At 51.9% G+C, this 22,074-nt stretch overlaps 1 protein-coding gene across 1 annotated transcript; it reads right to left on the minus strand.

The window, feature by feature from the left end:
* Positions 1-1,766: 1,766 nt before the first annotated feature.
* CDK2AP1 (cyclin dependent kinase 2 associated protein 1) lies at positions 1,767-11,524 on the minus strand. Its single transcript, XM_027125005.1, has 4 exons — positions 11,185-11,524; positions 6,591-6,688; positions 4,944-5,070; positions 1,767-2,580 (listed from the first exon to the last, which is right to left on the minus strand). The coding sequence occupies exons 1-4, from the start codon at positions 11,237-11,239 to the stop codon at positions 2,513-2,515; spliced, it is 348 nt and encodes a 115-aa protein (XP_026980806.1). The 5' UTR covers positions 11,240-11,524; the 3' UTR covers positions 1,767-2,512.
* Positions 11,525-22,074: the final 10,550 nt, after the last annotated feature.

Consider the following 22,074-nt stretch of genomic DNA (forward strand, 5'->3'; position numbering starts at 1 on the left):
ACTGTAAAAAGAAACACGAGGAAGTCATTACTGTAGAAGGACAAGGGCACTTTTTGGGGGAGGAAAGGCTGTCATTGTGACGCAGGGCTTGGAGGGGCTTCTGGGCAGCTGACAAGAGTTCTGTTTCTTGACCTGGACGGTAGTTAGAAGTATGTCACCTTTTAAGCTATACATTTGTGTGACTGTATCTGTATCTGCACCACGAGGCTTGTGAGAACTTAGTTCCCCGACCAGGGATTGAACCTGGGCCCCGGCAGTGAGAGCGCAGAGTCCTAACCACTGGACCGCCAGGGAATTCCCCAATGAAAATATTTTCTGAAAAAAAGCATTAATGTAAGTAATGGACTTTGTATGGAAAACTATAGAACTGAGTCAAACAATAGCATTTAGTGCCTCCTTGTCACCTGCTGGAAGGTCATTGCTCAGTGATACATGGATGTCATTAAGAGAACAAAAGAAAACAAGATGGCGAAAGATTTACAAGTTAGTAAGTTACTTGCCCATTTACCCCATTAGCTTAATAGACTGTTGACAAGTAACCTCTCTGATGTGGAAATACACATGTCATTCTCTGTATGCTGATTTACAAGTAGTAGGTTTATAAAAGATGAGGTTTCAGAAACTTGGGTTTGTGAATTTGCTTGATACCATCCTTCAAGCTGGATCTGACCGTACAAACTGTTTGGGGGTTTTCAGGCATGGTTTGTTAGCACACATCCGGAAGTTTATGCATAAAACTAGTAGGGAGACAAACCGTGAGGTGAGAAGGCCACTGTCAGACCCAGGGTCGGCCTCATCCGTGAAGACCAGACTGCATGCACCCAAATAAAGTTCCCTGTGAAGAAGCCCGGGAAGGTCTTCCCACCTCCGAGTAGCCCGGTTCGGAAGTTTAGCTCTACGCAAGGCTCTCGACCTCTGGTCGCAGTGTGCGGGGCCCTTCCCAGGTCCAGCCTCCTTTTAGAAGGGAGCCAAGTGAAGCATCTGGAATGGTACACAGAAGACCGTAATAGTGGAAGGGAATTTGGGGAGCTTCAGACAAGGGGGACAGAAGCTTTAACTTCTGTCTCCCCCCTTCTTGAACCTTTTTGAATTTCCTGTCACGTCCACGAAGGAGATGCAGACAAGCCGACTGCCTAGTACCCGTTCCTCCGGCCTTTAGAGCTGTCATGGCTGGGACCTGGCCTTATGCCTGTGAAACTGACCAGGTCCCTCCTTCTGTCTTAGTCTACCCCTCACCACGGTAAATCCTCATTACATCGGGATCGGGGCCTAAGGAATATAGTAAGGATGACCTCCAAGTCCCTTTGGAAGGTCCCCACTGTTGGGGACCACCCCACGAATTCTCAGCACATCCGAGGCAACCCAGTTTTCCCAGCACCAGAGCAGGTAGTTCTTCCAGTGAGAACAGGATGAAGTAGCTAGCTTGAGTTTAAATGCTCACGGGTTAAGTTCCTAAAAACAGAATGGCCTAACTTGGGGGAGCACAGAAAGGGCGAAGTCAGTAACATCGCCTCTACTCTTGTTTTCCTTCCTGGCACACACTTAACATCTGCTGCAGTTAAGATGCATGCATGACGCAGCTCACCTGATCCCTGCCTTCTGACTTAACCGACACATCCTGTCCCTGGCCTGTTGTGCTACTGATATTGTCACGCAAGATGTTTCTGGACCAGGTGGGAAAATGCCCTTTGACAGGTCTCTCCCCACTCTCGCTGAGGAGCCGTTCTTTAAAATACCGCCAAGAATTTGCGGAACCCACATCTTAATACAAGCTGTTAATGAAAATAAGCTTTATTACATCGAGTAATAAATACAAAGATGCAAACAGTCCCATTTTCTTCCAGATGTTTGGATCAACTTACAGGAAAGGCAGAACTGAAATCTACATACAGTCTCAGGAAAAATTTCGGGGATCCTTGTTGGGTTTGGTTTGGGAGGTTGCTCTTTCTTCTGTATGTATATAACTTGTGCATTTTAAAAGTCGACTTCAGAGCACTAATAGTCATGCAAATGCTTAAGCAAAAAAGAATTTACGTTAAGCAGAATCTATAGTGTATGGGAAACGAGGGGACCAGCTACTAGTTAAGTGTGCTGTCAAGTCCGCACTACAAAAAAAACCCTTCAAGTTGTATCAGCTTATGAAAAGGATCAAAGAACAATCCGGGTAACATAAATGTATTCAAAAGAGGAGAGCGAGACAGTGGTATCTTGGAGGCAAACTAGTTTGCTGTAAGATAGGTAATTTTTACGTGCATCTTTTGAATCAATGCTTTAAAAAACAACAACAAACACCTGGGTAGTTCCTAACTATTTAAAATGTAACTCCCAATCAACTGCAAAATCTTTCCTCAATCTTACAGACTGTAGATTCGGAGCCTAGTGAACCATGGGAGGGGCAGGGGGAGGAGAAACCAAACTGTTACCATTTTGAAAACAAAAGTTTCATCTGAACAGGGGAGATGAACTGTAACTTCTCTCCGAAGATGGAAAACCGTCCAGGCTCACAGGGCAGCTAAGACCTGGCATTCCGTTCCGTTTCAGCCAAGCACTCCCGCACCAACCCTCGAGCGTGGATGATGCCTGGAAGAGAAGCAGAGGCGGACGTCAGCCAGCAGCACCCATTCCAGAAGAGGAGGAGGGTCCTTCCAAACCAACCGCGAAACCCTCAGACTGGAGGAAACTCAGGACCTGCATCCAACACCCCAAACCCCATCCCACCCCTCAAAGCAAAAACCCCTCTGCACGTCTCCCTAAAAGTTTCTTCCCATGCTCAAGGTGACAGCCAGCAAGCTCTCTTTTTATGACGTGACTCTATTTGAACCCTGTTACCGTCCAGATGACAGGAGGCAGTGTGTCCCCACCCAAGTTCTTTAAGCAGGGACCCGCTTTGGAGATTCCACGCCTTCAAACCATTATTTCTCCTAAATTCTAGAAAGGGCTTGACAATGTCAGGCAGCCTGGCTGGTTCGGGTGCGAGACGAGTGCTCACTCAGGCCACCTTGGTCCACTGCTTTGTCCTTCCCCCCAGGGCACGGGTGCCACCTTCTGCACTATTATTCTCCCCTCATCTTTTATCTCTATAGTTTGGGAGTTATCTATTGCTTGTTTGGGTTTTGTGGGGTTTTTTTCTTTTTTTGGCTTTACTGAACTTCATGAAATATTGATTTCATTTTAATAGACACCAAGAATCTACTCCTTCCAAGAGCTGACCCCCCAGAGGGCACTGGGAATGACACCCCAAGTCACTCAGGTGTCCCCACCTCACAAATCTTACCCCCCAGAGCTTCCGAAGACTTTCTGGAAAGGGCTGTGTAGCCACTGTCGCAGCTACTCCACTCTGCCATTGTACTGTGACAGCAGCCGCAGACATTAATAAGCAATGGGTGTGGCCATGTTCCAACAAGTCTTTACTTACAACACTGAAGTCTGAATTTCACATAATTTTCACATGTCACAAAATCTTATTTTTTTCACCATTAAAAAACGCAAAAAACATTCTTGGTGCTTGACTCCCTTGTGCCCTTCTTACTTTGCTATGATGTAAACTTGGCCACCTTACTGGTCAGGGTGACTGTGGGGCCAGCTGCTCACCCAGGATGTGCCCTGAAGCAGTCACCAGGTGTATCCATGTGTTGACCTGAACTGCCAGCTTTGTTGGGAGGCTGCAGGTTGCCTGTCAGAAAGACTGCGGGGTCCAGCATCCTCCCAGGCATTTGCAATCAGGTAACCGGCACTCCCGTTACCAGCACTGTGGGCAGAGCAATGCCCACCTGACCCCCAGGGCTGGATTGGGGGTTAAGCTCCTCCTCTCCCCCGAGCCCTCTTCCGTTCCAGCCTCTAACTGCCAGCCCCCCTCCCCACACCTGTGCCTGTTATTCCCCAATCCAGCTCTGCAATCGGTCAGTCTCTTCACAAAGGTGTCATGAACCGGCCCACTGCTCTGGGTGGGAGCCTGTCCTCAGCCGGCCTTGCCATCACTGCAGCCGTGGCCTCAACTGCAGCCCCCCTGTCACGCCCCAGATTTATAGCCACAGAACATTTCCCTCTCGATTTTCTCCAAATTTGCTTCTCTAACCTTAAAAAAAAAAAAAACTCCTAAAATTAAATTCACACATAAGCCACCGTGCTCTGAACTGCCACCTTCTAAAATAGAAATCCTTTTCTCCTCTCCACGCCGCTTTCACTTCATGAAGCAGCAAAAAACAACCTATTTCTCTGCCTTCTGAAGTCAGCTGGCCAGTCACCTCTTCACGTGAGTCACTTTCTTCCTGTGGCACCATCCTCCCGCCCTTCCTCCCTCTTCAATCAGGAAAGAACTTCAAAGCATTCTCACTCTCCCGCCCCAGACTGGGACGGACCACACGCCCCCCTGGGCCCCGCTCCAAGGAGGACAGCAGAGGGCAGCGCAGGCCCCCTTGGCCTCGTGTCACTGGCCTCACCCAAGTTGGGAGCCTACCTTATTGGGCCGCCCAGGGCTCCTAGGACCAGTGTCGGCCAACGGGAGCAGAGCGGGCGTGAGGCAGAGCTGCAGGATCTGGGTACAAAGACTTTTTTTTTTTTGGCCGCACCACGAAGCTTGCAGGATCTTAGTTCCCTGACCAGGAATCGAACCCGAGGCCGCTGCAGTGGACGCGTGGAGTCCTAACCACCGGACCACCAGGGGAGTCCTGGGGATTCCCTTCTTAGACGCTGCATCTGACAACTGGCCGCCAAGCCCCTTCCATCAGATGTTCATCCCACAGACCCGCTCACCCAGCCTGACACCTCCACAGCCAACGGTAATTCTGTAACAAAGCGGGAGCCCCTGTGCCGCGGGGGACTCTTCCATCTGCCACCCTCCATTTTCCCCAGAAAATCTTTCAAGACAGTTACTAGGCCAGTGCCGTGGGGTCCGCCAGCAGCGAGGCGTCACCTGTCACGGGAGTCCCGGGCCCACGATTTACCTCGTTTTAGTCTCTCCATCGCGCTCTTGCTGCCCGCGTAGGTGGGTCTGATCTCTTTCCCCAGCTCTTCGATGATGGCCAACAGCTCAGCGTATTTGCTCTGGGGCACCTGGCTGTTCCCAGTTCCCTAGAATCAGAAAGAAAAGGGTTCAGGAGGATTGAACCCAACCTGACCCCAATGCCGTGGTCAGGACCCCACAGCATGCCAGCTCCACGAGGGCAGGGCTGGGGAGAGGCCCGAGCCGGGGGCAGGTGGTGGAGGGAGGGCGGCCTGGCCCAGACTCCAGGGCAGCTGCGGCCAGGCACGGCCCACCTGGGCGACAAGCACAGAGCAGGGAGCCGGCCCTCTACTGTCCCCGCACACTCAAGGCAACCACCCAGCAGTCTGCAGAAAGCCCTTTTATCATCTCAAATGAAAAAAAAAAAAAAGACTGGCTTGTCGATAGGAAAGTGTTCACTGAGAATCTCCTTGAAGGAGCTGATGGGCAGGCAAGTGATGGCGGGGAGGGGGCGTGCTGAGGGTCCAGAGTGGGCGGAAGAGATGGAGGCCACACGTGGGGTCAGCAGGACCACAAAAACTGCCAGGGACCACCCAGACAGAGCCCAGAATGTATTTAAATTCATCCATCCTCCCCCGCAGGCAGGGCCCACCACACAGAAACCCCTTCTCTCCAGAACCCCACAAACAGCCCGAGCAAACACCCGGAGCAGGGAGGCTGGGTCCCGTCGGCCTGTGGGCCTCAGCCGGGCCTCCCTGGCCCCCCCCCCCCCGCCCCCCCCCCCACAGCTGCATCAGGGCAGCCACCTCCCCCCCAGGCCCTCGCCTGCTCCCCGCTCCTCTGCCGCCTCCGCCTCCCGGCCTCCTGGTCCTTCCTCCTCTCCTCATCCAGCTCGGCAGCAGCCTCCCGCCGCCACCTCTTCAAGGGGTCCTCGCCCGTGCCCGCCTCCCCTCCGGGGGCAGGACGGCCTGGAGGGGCACGGCTCCCAGCCGCCGCCTCATCCGTGGGGCCGGCCTCCGTGGCGACCTCGGAACGCGAGTGGCAGGCACGGGAATCTCCCGGCTAGTGGCCCGGGTCCCCTCCCTGGCGGCCAGCGGCCACCTCCCCTGAGGGCCCGCCAACCCGGTGGGGAAAGCAAGTCTCCGCAAGGTTGGGGCAAGGGCGGTCCACAGTCCCGAAACTGGTGGAACCAGGTGTAAAACTGAGGGGCCAGCAGCTCTCGGTGCAACGCACCTGGACTCCACTAGGATATGGGCCCGTCCTCCCTGCAGGGCCCATGACCTTGTGGGGAGTGAGTGGGAGCAGGGCCCCCCTCCTCTGTCCAAGCTCAGATCCAGAGTCAAGGCCAGACCTCACTTCCCCAGGGACCAGGCACGAGGAGGCCCACCAGGGACACACGTGGGGTGGTGGCCCCATGGGGAACTGTGGCTCTCGGGGCTTCCAGCCTTCTTTGGGCTCTCCCACCCCTTCCTGTCACTCGGTGTCCCCCGTGAAACCCCCTGCCACTTCTCCATTCTGATGCCTTGAGCCCTGGGATGAGGAAGCTCAGATGACAGCTCCATCATTTCTACTCCTTTCACCGCTTCCCCTCTGGCCCAGGCCGCCCCTAGGGCCCCTCCCACCGCACATCCCACCCCCACTGCCATACCTGGGTGTAGCCTAGAGATGGCGGCCCGTAGTCACTCAGCAGCTGGCGGTACTGTGATGACGTCGCCATACTGGTGGAGGGCGGGTGGACACTCCCAGCTACAGGGGAGGACACAGGAGTCAGTAATCAAGTAGCCTTGGCTAACTGTATCCGAGGTAAGGACTCTGAGTCCCCCTGCCCAGAACTCATGCCATCAACAGTGGTCTCTTGTCTCTGAGGATACAGAACCCTATTCCTGTCCTCTAGTTTGGCCACGGCTGATACTCGGCATAGATGACTGATGGTAAAATGTAGCTAACAGACCACTACTCTTCACGCCCATCACCACAGCAGACATTGCTAATCAATCACAGAAATCCTTCCCATACATGCAGTCAAAACTGGTAGCAAAGACGAAAGCTGCTGCTATTCTCAGCCTAACCCTTGCAAGTCCCCTTTTCCTGGGTCCTGCTCCCCAGAGGTTGATATCCTAGAGACACATGGCTGCCACAAGAGCCCATCTGCTACTAAGGCTGGTCCACACCTGGGCTGAGACTTCCTGTGTGCCCAAACCTCTGCTGGAGTATATGGTGAGGAAGACAGGGGAAGATCTGGAGGTTGTTGAGACCCAACCCTGGCTGGGGACTGGGGTACTCGACACAAAGTCAGGAATCTGAAGCACATCACAGCCTGTCTGTGTGTCCTTGGACAAGCCCCTCAACCTCTCTGAGCTCCTGTCGCCCCTCCCCAAAGAGGGAACAAGACTCTCGGCAGTCTGAATCTATGCCCAGCTGGCTCCACCCCCATGGGGGAGGCGTAAGACCCCACTTATGGACTGTAACACTGGGAGACACTGTCCCTCAGCAGAGGGACCACGGGGGGCCAGGGCCCGGCTCAGAACGGAGTCTCCTGCATGGGGGGTGGGGAGGCCCTCAGCAGGGAATTTTCCAGCTCCAGCTCAGTAGCTGGAAGCATGCAGACCCATAATGGCGTCCGAGTGGTCATTAGCAAGTAAAGGATGTCCTGCAGAATTACGAACAGCGGTAACCATGGAGAATCTACCTAGCCCTCCTCAGCAGCTGCCCGCATGCCTCCACGCCCGGCCGGGGAGCAGCTTCCCTTCTGCCTGCCTTCCCCGGAGCCAAACTGTCTCTCTCTCACGCACACGGCGGGCTCTGCAGACTTGGCCCCCGGGGATGGACAGCTGGTGCCAGGCCGGCCAAACCGACCAGCTGCTCATCTGGTGTGGGCAAGGGGAGGGGGCAGGGGAGGAAGGAAGTTCAGGAGCTCAGGCTGCTGGAGCTGGAAGGGGCCCTGGAGCCCCTCACTGCAGAGACAGAAACACAGACCAGAGAGGGCGGGCACTGCCCCAGGCCACACAGCACAGAAGAGACTAACACACCGCACCTATCCCTCTGTCCAGGAGCTGCAGACAGCTTGGTACCCGACGTGTCTTCCTCGGTCTCAGGCCTGCCTGGGTTTCTCCACTGGGACCCAGATTTATGCTCAAACACAGGATGCCCAGTCAGGAAACGTGAATCCTGCCACGTCTAAGCTGGGACTGGGCACAGCACTGCGCTCCTCCGAGCCTCACCACCACGCCTCTACAGTGGGGTAGCTGAAACACCTGTGCTGCAGAACCACACCTCCGTCTGAAGCAGCTGCGGGTGTGCAGTGGCCAGAGCACAGGAGTGTGGCAGGGCGGGTGACCCCCAGCTCCCCTCACCACATCAGCCAAGCCCCAGTTTCCTGACCTTCTGATGTGGGCGGTGAGTGCGGTCTGGGCAGCTCAGGCTTTGCTGCCCCAGGCCAGGGTTCAAGTCCCGCCCACCACAACTTATCACGCCTCTCCGAAAGGCCAGGATGCTAAACGCTAGACTGTGTGGGGGGAGGGGTGTCTACTGCACCGCTGGGCACTTCAAGCCATCTAGAAGATTCCAGCTCCCTGGCAGGAGGTGAGCTGGACACCTCTGGTTCATTCTCTGCACCACCTCCTGCCCTCCTCTCGCTGCAAATCTGTATTTCTTGCCTCCCCGACCCACCTTCTCTCCCACAGCCAAGGGCTTGGACTAGGAGCCAGTCCAGCTGCGCCATACGCGGCTGTGTGACCTAAGACAAGGCCCTTCCCTCTCTGGGCCTCAGTTTTTCCATCTGTTTGAGGTGATGGTTCCCACGAGAATGTCTCAAGGCCCTAGATGCTGCTCCTCCAGGGTGCCGGGGTTAGGTCCCGGGGGGCTGAGCGGAGGAGGAGGAATGGGTTGGGGGCTTGGGGGATGGGAGTCAGGCAACAGCTCGGAGCTTGACTTTCCCACGGCCTGGGTGATGTGGTAGGTGACCCCGACTGTGTGCCAGCGCCAGTCCCTTACTCGGTGTTCAGAGGGGGGTGTCTGTGGCCCTGGAGAGAGCTGGCGGAAGGGCCCCGAGTCCCACTCATTCCCACACCTTCCTGCAGACACAGCGGCCGGCTGCCGGAGGCCTAGGAGAAAACCAGACCGGGCGTGAGCACAGCCGTCACGGAGCATCGCAGACAATGCGTGTAGTGTGCGGGGACCAGGGAGGGCCCGGAGCCCAGGGAGGGACTGGCAGAGGCCAGCAGCTCCTGGGGCCAGGCGCGGCTCCCCGCCCCCAAGCCAGACAAAGAGCGCCCGGGCCTGGGGAGCTGGCGGCCTTCCCGCCACTTGGGGCGCCTGGGGGGGCTCTCCGGCGGGGAGGCGGGGGCTTTGTCTAACTCCGCCACTGCCACCGCCGGCCAGGCCGAGGCTTGGCAACTCTCGAGCAGGAGGCAGGGCTGGAGGGTGTGAGGGATGATGACAAGGAAGCCGGAGGAGCGGCAGCGGAGAGTCCATCTTGGATGCAAATGGCACGGGGAGATCCGGCCTTTCTAAAGGGGTCCACGGGGAGGGGGGCGGCCCCACCAAAACACCAGAGACCTGGGGACCTCAGCAGTCCTCCCGGAGTTCACCGCAGGAGAAAGAAGAAAATCTGTGTACAGGTGCTAGCCAGCCCAGAGGGCTTCGGGGTCCCCAGCGGGTGCCTCTGTCACCCTGTGACCCCAATCCCCGAAGGGCCCCATTCAGGGCGCCGGCCTCAACTGCACCAGGGCCGGCCTGAGACTTCCCGCCAGTCCGGGCTGGCAGCAAGACCCTCCACCCATCCCACCCCGGAGTCAGATGAGGGAGGCAGTGAGAAATACTGTGGCCACAAAGCCCGTCTTGGTAAGGTGTGCAGACCCCAGAAGAGGTGAGAACATCTGAGGAGAAAACAGGGGCTCTTGGGGCTTAGCGCCCACATTTGACCAACTCAACTATCCCCCACCCCGTCCTTCCACCCCCTTAATCTTAACCCTTTCCAATCCCCAAATTTGTGTCCAAGAAGTTAAATACACACACACACACACACACACACACACACACACACACACACACCTATACACACATATGCATATACATATATTGCTTTCCTGGGGGTCTCTTCAAATTTTTGGAATTCTGGAGTCAACATTCGGAGACAAGGCCCAAAACTTTCGGCCAACTGCCGGCGTGGCATTTCTGACCAGCAAGGCCAATCCCCTCCCTCCCAAGCCCCCTCCATGCACCTCGCTTATTTGGAAGTTTGTTTCCCATCAAGAGTCTAAAGGAGAAGAACCTTGGTGAAGGGACAAAGCCGGTCCCCTCTGAACCCACAATTTCACCTATCCCCCTCGGTCCCTGGGGCAAGACCCTAGGCACAGCCTAAAGCTGCCTGACAACTTCTGCAGGAGTTTCCTGGGACCGCCCAGCTCCAGCCCCAGGGAAAGGAGAGGACGGCCCCTCCGGCTTCTGAAGGAGGGGGCCTTCTAAACCCAGACTTGGGGGCTCCGAGATGCGGGGGCCCCGCTGAAACAACGCCCCCAGCCGCCGCCTCCAGGCTCTCCGAGGCCCCCGATCTCCTCCAACTTCTCTCCGCGCACGCCTGAAGGGACCTCCCGTGCAACCCATTTTGAGCGCCCCGTCCCACGCGCCAGGCCGGGCGGACGCCCACCGACGATCTCCACTGCACCGCCGGTGACCCCAGCGGCCCCGCTCCCTCGGGGTCGGCTGCACCTGGCACGCTCGCCGCCCCGCAGCGCCGCCCGCGCGTGGCCCGGGCTTGCTCACGTGCACCCTTGCCGCCCAGGCCCCCTGCCCGGACCTACCCCCAGCTCCCTAAGGGCGGCCCGCGCCGGGGTCCCGGCGCCCCGCTCCCGGCGCGGCCCGGCCGCTCCCGACTCCCGCCGGCAGGGGCCCTCGCCGAGCCGCCCAAAAGCCAAGGAAAAAGGAGCCGAGAAAGCCTCCCCCGCCCTCGCTCGCCGCGCTCCCCACGAGCCCTCGGCCGCCGGCGTGGGGGGGACCGCGGCGGCCGCCCGTGCCCCGGGCCCCGGCCCGGCCCCGAGGCCCGGCGCGGGGCGCACCCGCGAACTTTGGCAGGGCGGGCACCGGAATCATGGCGGCGGCCGCCGCGCTGCCCCGGGCCGGGACCCGGTGCCCGCCGACCCCGGCCGCCGCGGGGCCCCGGGAGCCGGGGCCGGGCGCGCGGACCCCCAACTTGGCGGCACTTGGGGCGCGGCGCGCGCGGCCCGCGGGGCGCACTCACTCACCGGCGTTGAGGGAGGCGGCGGGCATGTGCGCGGTCAAGTTCGGTTTGTAAGACATCCCCCCGAGCGGCGGGGCGCGCCGGGGCGCAGCGGGGCCCGGCCCGCGAGGGCGGCGGCGAAGGCGGCGAGGCCGGGCGGCAGCGAGGCGGCCCTAGCGTCCGTGCGCCCGTCCGTGCGCCCGCCGAGCTCCCGCGCACTTTTTGTTGTTGACGGCTCGGGCCGCACCGGCAAATATGGCCGTCCCTCACCCTGACACCCGCTGCAGTATATCACCCATACATCGGGCGGGCGCGCGGGCGCAAGGGCGGCCGCAAACTTTGAGCGGAGCCAGCGGGGCCGGCCCGGGCCGGGAGGGGGCGGCCCGGCGCGCCGCGGCCCGGCGTCAGGGGGCGGCTCCGCCCGCGGCCGCGCCCCGCGCCTCCGGGCGCGCTCGGCGCCCGCAACTTGGCAAAGTTTCGGGGGCTGGGGTCCCGGCGGCGCCCGAGGCCCGCGTGGGTCCCTTTCTTCTTCTGCGCTGGCGGCGCCTGGAGATTTGTGCTTGTACCGATTTTTTTTTTTTTTTTTTGGTAAGCTAGGTAGGATTGCAGAATTACTTTTTTTCCCCTTGACTGTGGGGGCAGGGATGGAAAATTACCTGGAGAAAATGGTGGCGAGTGGTATTTTTAAGCACGTAGATCATTCCAGACGCCGAGGTCTGGCTACTCCCCAGAATAAGAACAACCAATTCTTGACATTGATTTCAAATAAATTTCATGTCCCTCTCGGTATTAAGTGGTTTTTAACCCCTTGGCGGCCTAGACTCCTTTGAGACTGGGCAAAACCCAGAGGCCTCCTCCCCTGGGAAATACACCCTCACATCTACATAATTTTGCATCTTAACTCATTCAAATATCTAAGAAGCGCCTACTACGTGCCGGGCACTGTTCCCGGCGCTAAGGGTACCAGAATAAACTTGACAAAGTTTTCTCTCTCCTGGATTTTACATTGCAATTTTTGATCCTCCTCCGACGGACCCCAGCCGACTTCTGAGATCTGACTGATACGCAATCATCAAATGCATTTTGCATTAGATGATGAAGCTTTTGAAGGTGTTATTTCTTGGAGTTCTGCTTTATTATTACTTTTTAAAATTTTATTGATTTATTTACTTTGGCTGCGTTGGGTCTTCGTTGCTGTGCGCGGGCTTTCTCTAGTTGCGGTGAGCGGGGTCTACTCTTTGTTGCGGTGCACAGGCTTCTCATTGCGGTGGCTTCTCTTGTTGCCGAGCACGGGCTCTAGGCGCGCGGGCTTCAGTAGTTGTGGCACGTGGGCTCAGTAGTTGTGGCTAACAGGCTGTAGAGCGCAGGCTCAGCAGTTGTGGCGCACAGGCTTAGTTGCTCCCCGGCATGTGGGATCTTCCCCAACCAGGTCTCAAACCCATGTGTACCCTGCATTGGCAGGCGGATTCTTAACGACTGCGCCACTGGGGAAGTCCAGAGTTCTGCTTAAATAGTAAATCTTGTCAAAATACACAAGATGCCCACCCTTTTCTGCCTTTTTTAATCACCATGCTTTGCAGATTTCTTGATTAACCATAGACATTCAGATACATCTGAATCTAGTGAGGAAGGCCTCAACCTCTTTGCCTGAGGGAAGGGATACCACCAATTCCTTCCCTCTGTCCCTTTAGGATTGAAGGTACAGGCGACACCCCTTTCCCAGGACCCCTTGTGGTCAGCTTTAGGCTGATTCAGCCAAGGATGCTCAATGAAATTTTATTTCACAGATAAATTAATATCACCCTTTCCTACCCTGCTCCCAGGGGACCAATAGTCTAGAGTAGCACTGTCAATAGAAAAGTATTGCAAGCCACATATAATTCAAAAGTTTTAGTAGTCACATTTTAGAAAGTAAAAAGAACTGGTGAAATGAATCTTTATATTTTATTTAACACAATATATCGAGAAATAGTATGATTTCGATATATAATGAATATAAAGCAATTATTAAGATACTGTCTTTTTATAAGACTAAGTCTTCAAAACCCAGCGTGTATTTTACCTTTACAGCTCATCCTAACTCCAACTGGCCACATTTCAAGTGCTCGGTAACCACAATACCTAGTGGTTTTCCTACTGGACCAGTTCAGGGCTAGAAGCTATAAGCAGAGGGCTCCCAGGCTGACAGACCTTGGTATGTATTCTGCCTCCATCACCTATTCGCTGTTGGACTAAGCCTCCATTTCCTTGGGGCAAGAATCCAGATCTCAGTGGCCTGCTTCAGTCCCTTCTACAGATGTGTGCGCTATTCTCTTTCCATATTGTATTTTTACCACGATGCCCCCTCAATGATCATCATTGGAAAATATTTTTCCTTTTGTTTTTAATTGAGACCTAGTTCACTTAGTATAAAATTCACCCTTTAAAAATATACAATTCAGCGGGACTTAGTATAAGCACAGAGTTGTGCAATCATCACAACTATCTAATTCTAGAACATTTCTGTCATCCCCAAAGGAAACCGAACAGCAGTCACTCCCCATTCTCCACTACCCATAGCTTTAGGCAACTGCTAATCTACTTTCTATGTCTAGGGACAGACCTATTCTGGACATTTCATATGCATGGAATCAGTTACAATACGTGTATGGCCTCTTTCACTTAGCATAATACTTTCAAGGTCAATCCATGTTGCAACATGTATCAGGACTTTGTTCCTTTTATGGCTGAATAATATTCCATTGTATAAATAGACCACATTTTGTTTATCCATTCATTAGCTGATGGACATTGTTTCCACTTTTTGACTATTATGAATAAAGCTGCTACGAACATTTATGTACAAGTTTTGTGAACATGTTTTCAATATGGGGGGTATATACCCAGGACTGGAATTGCTGGGTTACATAGTAACTCTATGTTTAACTTTTTGAGGAATTGCCACACTTCTTTCCATAGTGACTATATCATTTTATATTCCCAACAGCAATGTATAAATTTTCCAATTTCTCCCTATCCTCACCAACACCTTTACTATCTGGCTTTTTTTTTTTTTTAATTTATTTTATTTTTGGCTGCATTGGGTCTTTGTTGCTGCACGCAGGCTTTCTCTAGTTGTGGCGAGCGGGGGCTACTCTTGGTTGCGGTGCACGGGGCTCTCATTGCAGTGGCTTCTCTTGTTGTGGAGCATGGGCTCTAGGTGTGTGGGCTTCAGTAGTTGTGGCACATGGGCTCAGTAGTTGTGGCACGTGGGCTCTAGAGCGCAGACTCAGTAGTTGTGGCCCACAGGCTTAGCTGCTCCGCGGCATGTAGGATCTTCCCGGACCAGGGCTTGAACCCGTGTCCCCTGCATTGGGAGGTGGATTCTAAACCACTGCGCCAGGGAAGCCCATATCTGGCTTTTTTATTTGAGGCATCCTAGTGGGTGTGAACTGGAATCTCATGGTTTTGATTTGCATTTCTTTTTTTTTTTTTTTTTGCGATACGCTGGCCTCTCACTGTTGTGGCCTCCCCCGTTACCGAGCAACAAGCTCCAGACGCGCAGGCTCAGCGGCCATGGCTCACGGGCGCAGCCGATCCGCGGCATATGGGATCCTCCTGGACCGGGGCACGAACCCGTGTCCCCTGCATCAGCAGGCAGACTCTCAACCACTGCGCCACCAGGGAAGCCCTGCATTTCTTTAATGAATGATGTTGAGCTTCTTTTCATGTGCATACTGGCCATTTGTGTATCTTCTTTGGAGAAACATCTATTCCAATCCTTTACCCATTTTTTAACTTGAGTTTTTATGTTAAGTTGAAAGACTTCTTTATTCTGGATACTTGTCCCTTCTCAGATTTATAGTTTGCAAATATTTTCTCCCATTCTGTGGGCTATCTTTTCATTTTCTTGATAGTGTCCTTTGATACACAAATGTTTTTAATTTTTTTTTTTTTTTGGCCGCACTGCGCAGCTTGTGGGATTTTAGTTCCCCGACCAGGGATCAAACCCCGGCCCTTGGCAATGAGAGCGTGGAGTCCTAACCACTGGACCGCCAGGGAATTCCACAAAAGTTTTAAATTTTGATAAAGTCCAACGTATCTATTTTTAAATTTTTATTTGCTTGTGTTTTGGTACCATATCTTGTCCAAGGTCATAAAGTTTCACCTAAGTTTTCTTCAAATAGTTTTTATAGTTTTTGTTCTTACATTTAGGTCTTTGATCCATTTTTAGTTAATTTTTGTGTATGAAGTGTGTCCAGATTCATTCTTTCATGTGGATATCCAGTTGTCTCCGTACCATTTGTTGAAAAGTTTATTCTTTCCCCGTTGCATGGTCTTGACACCTTTGTTGAAAATCCACTGACGATGAATATGAGTTTATTTCTGGACTCTCAATTCTATTCCATCGATCTGTGGAATCTATCCTTGTGTCGGTACTCCACTGATTTGATTACTGTAGCTTTGGAGTAAGCTTTGAATTCAGGAAGTGCTGAGTGCTCCAACTTTATATTTCTTTGTCAAGATTATTTTAGCTATTCTGGGTCCTTTGCATTTCCCTATGAATTTTAGGATCAGCTTGTCCTTTTTCGCAAAAAAAAAACCCACCAAAAAAAACCAAAAAACAAAAAATACAGTTGGGGGCTTCCCTGGTGGCACAGTGGTTAAGAATCCACCGGCCAATGCAGGGGACACAGGTTCAAGCCCTGGTCCAGGAGGATCCCACATGCCGCGGAACAATTAAGCCCATGTGCCACAACTACTGAGCCTGTGCTCTAGAGCCTGCAAGCCACAGCTACTAAGCCCACATGCCACAACTACTGAAGCCCGCGCGCCTAGAGCCTGTGCTCCACAACAAAAGAAGCCACCACGGTGAGAAGCCCACTCACCGCAACGAAGAGTAGCCCCTGCTTGCTGCAGCTAGAGAAAGCCTGTGCACAGCAACGAAGACCCAACACAGCCAAATAAATTAATAATTAATTAAATGTATAAAAAATTAGTTGGAATTTTGATCGGGCTTGTATTAAATCTGTGTATCAAGTTAGGGAGTACTGCAATCTTAATTTCAATGTTAAGTCTTCCAATCCATGAATGCAGGATGTCTTTCCATTCATTTAGGTCTTCTTTCTTTAATTTCAACAATTTTTCAGTTTTCAGTGTACAAGTCCTGTACTTCTTTGGTTTACTGTATTCCTAAGTATTTCATTATTTTTGATGCTATTGTAAATGGAATTTACTTAATTTTTGGATTATTTATCTCTAGTGTGTAGAAATACAACTGATTTTTCTATACTGTCTTGTATCCTGCCACTTTCCTGAACTCACTTTTTAGCTGTAACAGCTGTTTTGTGTCGGCATGGAGATTCTTTAGGGTCCTCGATATATAAGATCATGTCATCTGCAAATTAGAGAGTTTTAGTTCTCCCTTTCCAAATGGGATGCCTTTTCTTTTTCTTGCCAAACAGCCCTGACTAGAGCCTCCAGGACAGCACTGGATAGAAGTGGTAAGAGCAGACATCCTTGTCTCGTTCCTGATCTTAGGGGCAAAGATTTTAGTTTTTCACCATTCAGTGTGATGTTCACTGTGGGCTTTTCATAGATGCCTTTTATCAAGTTGAGGGTGGACCCTTCTCTTCCTAGTTTGTTGAGTGTTTTTATCATGAAAGAGTTGGATTTTGTCAAATGCTTTTTCTGCACCTATTGAGATCGTGTGGGGGTTTTTCCCCTTTATTCAACAAATAGTTATCAAGAGTCTGAGTGTCAGGCACTATTCTAGGGGCAGCAGAGGAAGACCATCCCCATGTCTTGATGAAGCTTATCATTCCAGGCATGGCAGCCCCATTTAGCTGTCCTCTCTTACCTCACCACACTGGAGCCTTGCCTTTCACTAGTTATTCTTCTTCAGGCCAGACTGGATTATGAACCTGGTGCTTGTTCATTCCCACGTCCGAGCCTTCGTTACACCACCGTGCCCTTGTGTTCCGCTTGGCCAACTCCTGCTCACCTGTCAAAGCCCAGCTCAACTATCCCCACCTCTGAAAAGACTTCCCTGCCTGGCTGCCCCTCTGCTAATGCCCGCTATTGTATTTAACCTGGTCAGTTTCCTTCATGAGTCTGAGCCACTTGAAGGAAAGAACTGCATCCTCGAATGTCTAGTCAAGGCATACAGAACATTCCATAAAGGGCCTCACTGTGCTCCTAGAAATGAGACAAAGCAAGATCAATTCTCATTTGCATGCGGGACTCCTGTTCTCAACCTTCCTGCTCACAATTCACTTTCCATAACAGATGTGTTAGCTTCCTGGGGTCGCCATAACTAATTACTACTAACTGGTGACTTAAAACAACAGAGACTTATTTGCTCTCAGTTCTGGAGGCCAGAAGTCTGAAATCAAGGTATGGGATGGGCCACATTCCCTCTGAAGGCTCTAAGGGACGATACTTTGCCTCTTCCAGCTTCTGGTGGCTCCATGCATTCTGTGGCTTGCGGCTGCATCCCTCCAGCTCTGCCTTCAGGTGGCCTTCTTCTCTGTCTTCTCCCAGTCTCTTCTAAGAACACTTGTCATTGGACTGAGGACCCACCTTAATCCAGGATGATGTCATCTCAAGATCCTTAAATTAATTACATCTGCAAAGACCTTTTATCCCCAAAAGGTCACATTTACAGATTCCAGGTGGACATATCTTCTTAATTTTTTGGGGGGCGGGGGTAGGGGAGCACTATTCAACCCACTACAACAGGCTTCAAAAAAGGATCCAGAGGCTTCCCTGGTGGCGCAGTGGTTGAGAGTCCGCCTGCCGATGCAGGGGACACGGGTTTGTGCCCCGGTCCGGGAAGATCCCACGTGCCGCGGAGCGGCTGGGCCCGTGAGCCACGGTCGCTGAGCCTGCGCGTCCGGAGCCTGTGCTCCGCAACGGGAGAGGCCACAACAATGAGAGGCCCACGTACCGCAGGAAAAAAAAAAAAAGGATCCGGATTTTTTTCCCTTTCTCCTCTGAGAGTTAAAACCCCTAAAAAGGGGAAAAAAACCATTCTTAGTGGCTCCACTAAAAACATCTGTGTGAAACTCCCTCAAATAGGTCCCTTTATTTTTATTTTTTTCAGCAAAGAAAGATTTGTTGCAGTGTCAGGCAAAGAGAACGGGTGGCTTGGGCTCAAAAACCCTGAACTCCAAATAGGTCCCTTTAAATGAGCGGTTTTAGAAGGATCTAGAATGGTCCCTTATTAGTTTAATGGACATGTCACAGAGTGGCTTGCCAGGGATTAGAGCAGATGAAGGAGGAGGAGGAGCCTAGTGAAAGAGCTTGGCCTGCAAGAACCTCAGGAGATAAATTTTAGTTCTGGATCCACCATGAACCTCTCTTTAGGCCTCAAATAACTTGTTTAACCTACCCGGGCCTTAGTTTCATCTGTAAGACTACGGAGGTTGAACGGGATGAAGCTCTAAGAATTCTCAAAACGCCAACATCCTAAGAAGGCAGACAGACAACACACGTGCCATTTTCTCTAAGGAAAAACGTCAGCCCGGGAAGGCCTTGAAATCATTTTGACACTGTTTCCATCACCATTCTGGGGCAATCAGCTCCAAAGTGGGGTGCACCTGCCTCACATGGTAAGAAGGGTGATTCACCGGAGGGAATATTAGAATTCCTATTTATGTGGGATTTACCACATACATATTAGCACAGAAGTACACATAGGCCTTATAAATAACTTAATAAACAATAGTGGAAGTATACTCAGAAACACTTATTAGAACATGTGACCAAAAAAGTTTGGAGACCACTGACTGAAGAAACTAGTTAAGTAAGGCAATCAGACCGAACAGTTTGACAACCAGACAAGCTGTGGGTGAAGTGTCATGATTAAATCAGTAGTTAGTGACTCCAGTGTGGTTTATATCCTCAGGACAGTAAAACCATACTTTATATCAAGTTGTTTTTTTTAAAATAAATTTATTTATTTTATTTGTTTATCTTTGGCTATGCTGGGTCTTCGCTGCTGCACGCGGGCTTTCTCTAGTTGCGGCGAGCGGGGGCTACTCTTCGTTGAGGTGCTCAGGCTTCTCATTGCGGTGGCTTCTCTTGCTGCTGTGCACAGGCTCTAGGCACGCGGGCTTCAGTAGTTGTGCCACATGGGCTCAGTAGTTGTGGCTCGCGGGCTCTAGAGCACGGGCTCAGTAGTTGTGGCGCACAGGCTTAGTTGCTCCACAGCACATGGGATCTTCCCAGACCAAGGATCGAACCTGTGGCGCCTGCAATGGCAGGTAGATTCTTAACCACTGCGCAACCAGGGAAGCCCAAAAGTTTGTTTCTTAAGTCTGATCTACGATAGAAAATCAAAAATGGGGCATGCAGGACTTCCCATGGTCCAGTGGTAAAGAATCCACCTTTCAAGGCAGGGAACGAGGGTTCAATCCCTGGTCCAGGAACTAAGATCCCACATTCCGCAGGGCAACTAAGCCTGTGCGCCACAACTACCAAGCTCACATGCCACAAAGTACAGAGCCTACATGCCCTGGAGCCTGCACACCACAGCTAGAGAGCCCACACACCCTGGAGCCTGCATGCCACAACTAGAGAAGAGAAAACCCGCAGGCCACATCTAGAGAGAAGCCCGCATGCTGCAACCAAGACCCGATGCAGCCAAAGAAAGAAAGAAATGGGGCATGCAAACGTGAGGACACGACCAACAGCTTTCCACGCCAATACCTCTGAACAGGAAACACACATGTAAAAACAAACGGGGGGAAAAGAAAGCTAAACAGAAAATCCAGTACTACTGCAGAAATTGAGAGCACCGTATTTTATCTTGATCTAGGCCTGAAGATGAAAAAGGGGATTCTAGAGACCTCTTATGGCTCTAAACAGTGGACATCTTCACAAAACACCTTTCTACTGAAGGTTCATGAATTTCTCAATTTCCTACAATTAATAATTTATTCTAATTTGGATTTCTCCAGTAATTGCACATCAATCTTTGTGAAAATGAATCTTGCCTACAACCAAAGATAAACAACAGAAGCTCGAGCATTTATTGCGATACTCAGAAATTTACCCTCTAAAGTTCCCCAAGAAAGGATACTGAAGAAACTGGCGAGAATGGCTGCCTTGGAAAGAAGAACGGGGGCCAAGCGGGAGGAGCAGAGCGCGAACGTTCACTGTATGTTCTCATCTGCCTGTTGACTTGTGTCAGGTGTTGGTATTACTTATTCAAGCAAACTACCAATCAAAAACATAAAAATTAAGTATCCCAGACTAATGTGGTGTCCACCCAGCCATCCTACCTTTGCATGCTACCTGGTGGTAATTCTTAGGTGGATGGTGACTTGGAACCAGCAGTGTGGCACTCGCCTCTCCTAACCCAACGATGCACTTGACGCCCAGAGTGGGCAGCTTTCAGAGGACGAAGCCAACTTGCTGAGAGTTGGGCTCTAAAAATAAACATTTTGCACATTTCTTTTAGCCTCTTTTCTCTCCATAAAGGCCTCCACAGATGGCTTCTTTACATCATGCTCTCAAATGACTAGCTGATAAATATTCATACTTATGGAAATTGTATTGTACATACTCCAAACCCCCAGCCAGTTAAAGTTTGTATTTTCTGTTATCTCAAGGGTGGTGCCCCCTTGCTCATGGGTCTTGTCCTCTGTAAAACACACACAAATTTGTGCACACACACACACAGATCAGACACCAGCTTTTGCCTCTGTATGATTAATTTGCTTAGAGGCGATTTTGATCCTCAGGAGGACATTAGGCCATGTCTGGAGACATTTTGGATTTCCATAACTGGGGGGTGCAGGGTACACAGTGTGTACTACTGGCACCTAGTGGGTGGAAGCAAGGATGCTGCTCTACACTCTACAATGCACAGGACGGTCCCCACATCACCCCACTCTCTGCAAAGAATGGCCCAGCCCAAATGTCAACGGTGCTGAGGCCCTGGGAGACACAACGTGAGGCTGAAAGCAGACTGGATTACAGATTAAAACACTGAAGGGGAACAAGGTCAAAGCAAACTGGAACCGCAACAGAAAAACTCAGTGGGGACAGTGGAGGCTCTACATGAAGTCTGGCCTCTCGTTTCTTATTCAAATTAATACTCAATTTATTAAGGTTATATATTCAAGAAGAAGTTTCCTTTCACTCTTCAAGCACGACTTAGAAATATTTTAGGAAAATTTTAGTTAAAATGTAAAACACTCCCCTTTCACTTGTTCTTCAATTAATGCTCAATTATCTCACGTATTTGGCAGACTAAATTTCCCTAAATGTAAACATCGTTTACAAATTTGATTAAATTCCTTTAAGCATTTCCAGCTACAAACTGAACACGACTTTCTCAAGCATTTCAAACCCCACAAAGAAAAGACTTGCAAACAAGCCAGACTCCAACCATTTACAAATGCCTCTGTCCGTGTCTAGAGGACAGCGGCATGGACTCCTGGCCCAGACCGCCCCTTGCTGCTTCCCTGACCTCTGTGCCCATCTCACCTGTAAAGTGAGAGCGCCAGCACTCATACGGCATAGGGGAGGGAGGTTTAAACACACACACACACACACACACACACACACTCAGGGCAAAGGGATCTACTCACTGTTCTGGGTGTCCTGTGGTGTCTTCTCTCCTGTTCATTCCCAATTTCTCTAGCTTCCCAAGCCCAGTGCAAGGAGCTGACTGGATCTCTTGTCAGGTCATTACTTCTCCATCGATGAACCCCAGGGCTCACCACACTCCCTTCTCTCCATCCACGGCAGCCTCCTCAAGGCAGGCTGGTGCCAGTGGACTGTCGGTCACCTCCTGGGCCCCCCATCAGGCACCCAGCATCCCTAATGTCTCCTTCTTAGCTCCCGCGACCACCGGAACCTTAACTTGCTCGCTCGTTTGCTATCTCTGACATGAGAATAACTACCCACGAGGAGTCTCTACTGA

This window comes from Aethalodelphis obliquidens, unplaced genomic scaffold (genome assembly GCF_003676395.1).
Source record: "Aethalodelphis obliquidens isolate GAN/ISIS:26980383/991018 unplaced genomic scaffold, ASM367639v1 scaffold28, whole genome shotgun sequence".
NCBI lineage: Eukaryota > Metazoa > Chordata > Mammalia > Artiodactyla > Delphinidae > Aethalodelphis > Aethalodelphis obliquidens.

Bases quoted from the DNA above. Each gene is read 5' to 3' on its own strand.
- CDK2AP1 (XM_027125005.1), bottom strand. From the start codon at position 11,239: ATGTCTTACAAACCGAACTTGACCGCGCACATGCCCGCCGCCTCCCTC. The intron at 5,071-6,590 runs GTATGGCAGTGG...TTCTGATTCTAG, and splicing joins CATCTCTAGGCTACACCCAG to GGAACTGGGAACAGCCAGGT. The intron at 2,581-4,943 runs GTAAATCGTGGG...CTTCTCTTCCAG, and splicing joins GATGGAGAGACTAAAACGAG to GCATCATCCACGCTCGAGGG.